The sequence below is a fragment of the Trypanosoma conorhini genome (genome assembly GCF_003719485.1).
Source record: "Trypanosoma conorhini strain 025E chromosome Unknown Tco_14.4_contig_00458, whole genome shotgun sequence".
Classification (NCBI taxonomy): domain Eukaryota; phylum Euglenozoa; class Kinetoplastea; order Trypanosomatida; family Trypanosomatidae; genus Trypanosoma; species Trypanosoma conorhini.
The window spans coordinates 1-1,598 of record NW_021704534.1 but is presented as its reverse complement, the minus strand read 5'-3'; the positions used below and the strand labels follow the sequence as shown (position 1 = coordinate 1,598).

The window sequence follows — 1,598 nt, the reverse complement described above, 5'->3', positions numbered from 1 at the left end:
GGCCTGCGCTTCCACCCGGCAGTTGCGTCACATCCGTGCGGCGCACAGCAATGCGGCCGGCACCGCCTGTGGGTGTGTGGGCTGCAGCAGCAAACAGGAGGGGGAAAAGGGTGCGCCGCCCATAGGAAACTGCATGGAGTGGCGAAGCAATAGAAAAAAAAAGCAAAAATAATAAGTCTCTCAGAGCACAGGAGAGAGGAGGATTGTCCCACGGGGACGACAAGCAAACTGGGCAGAGAAAGCGTATGCGTCGTCCCTGCCAGGGTGGGTGGGTGTGTGCGGCTGCTTCGTCCTACCACTATCCAGCAGCTCAGTCAAGGGCAGCCGTGAGCAGCAGCGACAGCAGCAGCAGAGGTGCACGCACAAGCAGGGCGTTTACAACAGTGCTGTCTGTGTTGCTTTTTGTGTGTTTCGCAGCACTCGGACTGCTGGTGGTCGTCGTTGTGCTTCCTTCGCTGCCGCCGGTGGGAGGGGTGGCGGAGTTGGGCGTGCCGGAGGGGCGTTGTGGGGTTGGGGAAGTGCCCGTCTCTCCGGATCCACGTGTCCCGCTCTCCGCTGTGCCTGCTGGCGGGGCCGCAGATGGTCCTGGTGGTTGCTCTCCCGCGTCGGTTCCCTTTTCTCCCCGCGACGCACCCTTTGCGGCTGGCTCCCTCGCGGGGATTGTTAACGGGCAAACGCCTGGCTTGCCAAGTGCGCCACCGTCTGCGGCAGGAAGAGACGGACTGCCGGAGGTCGGAGTATTCGCTGCCGCCCACTTCTTGTGCACTCCGCTGCCGACATGCGTCGGGAAGTTCATCGTGAACGCGGTCCGAGCACTTTTGTCACTGCCGCAGCTCGCCTTGCAGTTCGCAGTCGCGTACAGCGATTCGGCGGAGAGGCAGAGGGACTCACTGACACCGCCGTCGCCTGCTCCGTACTGAGACACGTCCACCGAAACGATGCCGACGGTAACAACATCCTCCACCTCTGCGACAGGGTCCTCCCCAACAATTGTGTAGTCAAGACCTCCCACCGCCGCCGCACACTTCTCCCACGCAGCCGTGCTAGAGAAGCGCCAACTTAACTTGTTGCCACTGTCCGCGCAGGACACCTCCACCGACACATTCACCGGCTGCCATTCTTTTCGCAGAACCGCAGGCGGAGATGTATGCTTTGCAGTCGTAGCAGCAACACGAGCCCCCGTCGCCCCGCAGACGGAGGGGGCGCAGCAGCCGCAGAGCAGCGCGAGGAGCGCCAACGCGCACACCGCACGGCGCCGCACCGTCAGCGTCATCGTAGGCAAAATTTGTGGTCGTAGAGTCGTAGCAGAGTCGCTGAAGTCGGCGGAGAAAAAGAAGCAAAGAAATAGAGGGAGGAAGAGGGAGTGCAGCGGAGACAGTGAAAAGAGCAGGTTGCAAAAAGAAAAAGTCGGCAGCCGAGCAACTTCACGCAGCCACACACGCAAGAAAGGCACGCACAGCACTGGCAGTCATCCACGACGGAGCAGCGGCCCACAGCTGACCCCCCACATGCACGTGCACACGGGAAGTGGGCCCGCAGCCACCACCCAAATGAGGCGGCTCCCGCAAGGAAAACGAGTTGTCACAGCGCACTCCCCC

At 61.9% G+C, this 1,598-nt stretch overlaps 1 protein-coding gene across 1 annotated transcript; it reads right to left on the bottom strand.

The window, feature by feature from the left end:
• Positions 1 to 310: 310 nt before the first annotated feature.
• Tco025E_06644 (mucin-like glycoprotein) lies at positions 311 to 1,273 on the bottom strand (the record flags this gene model as incomplete). The annotated part of the gene is made up of 1 exon (XM_029373519.1): positions 311 to 1,273. The coding sequence occupies one exon, from the start codon at positions 1,271 to 1,273 to the stop codon at positions 311 to 313; it is 963 nt and encodes a 320-aa protein (XP_029226471.1).
• Between the last annotated feature and the right edge of the window lie 325 nt (positions 1,274 to 1,598).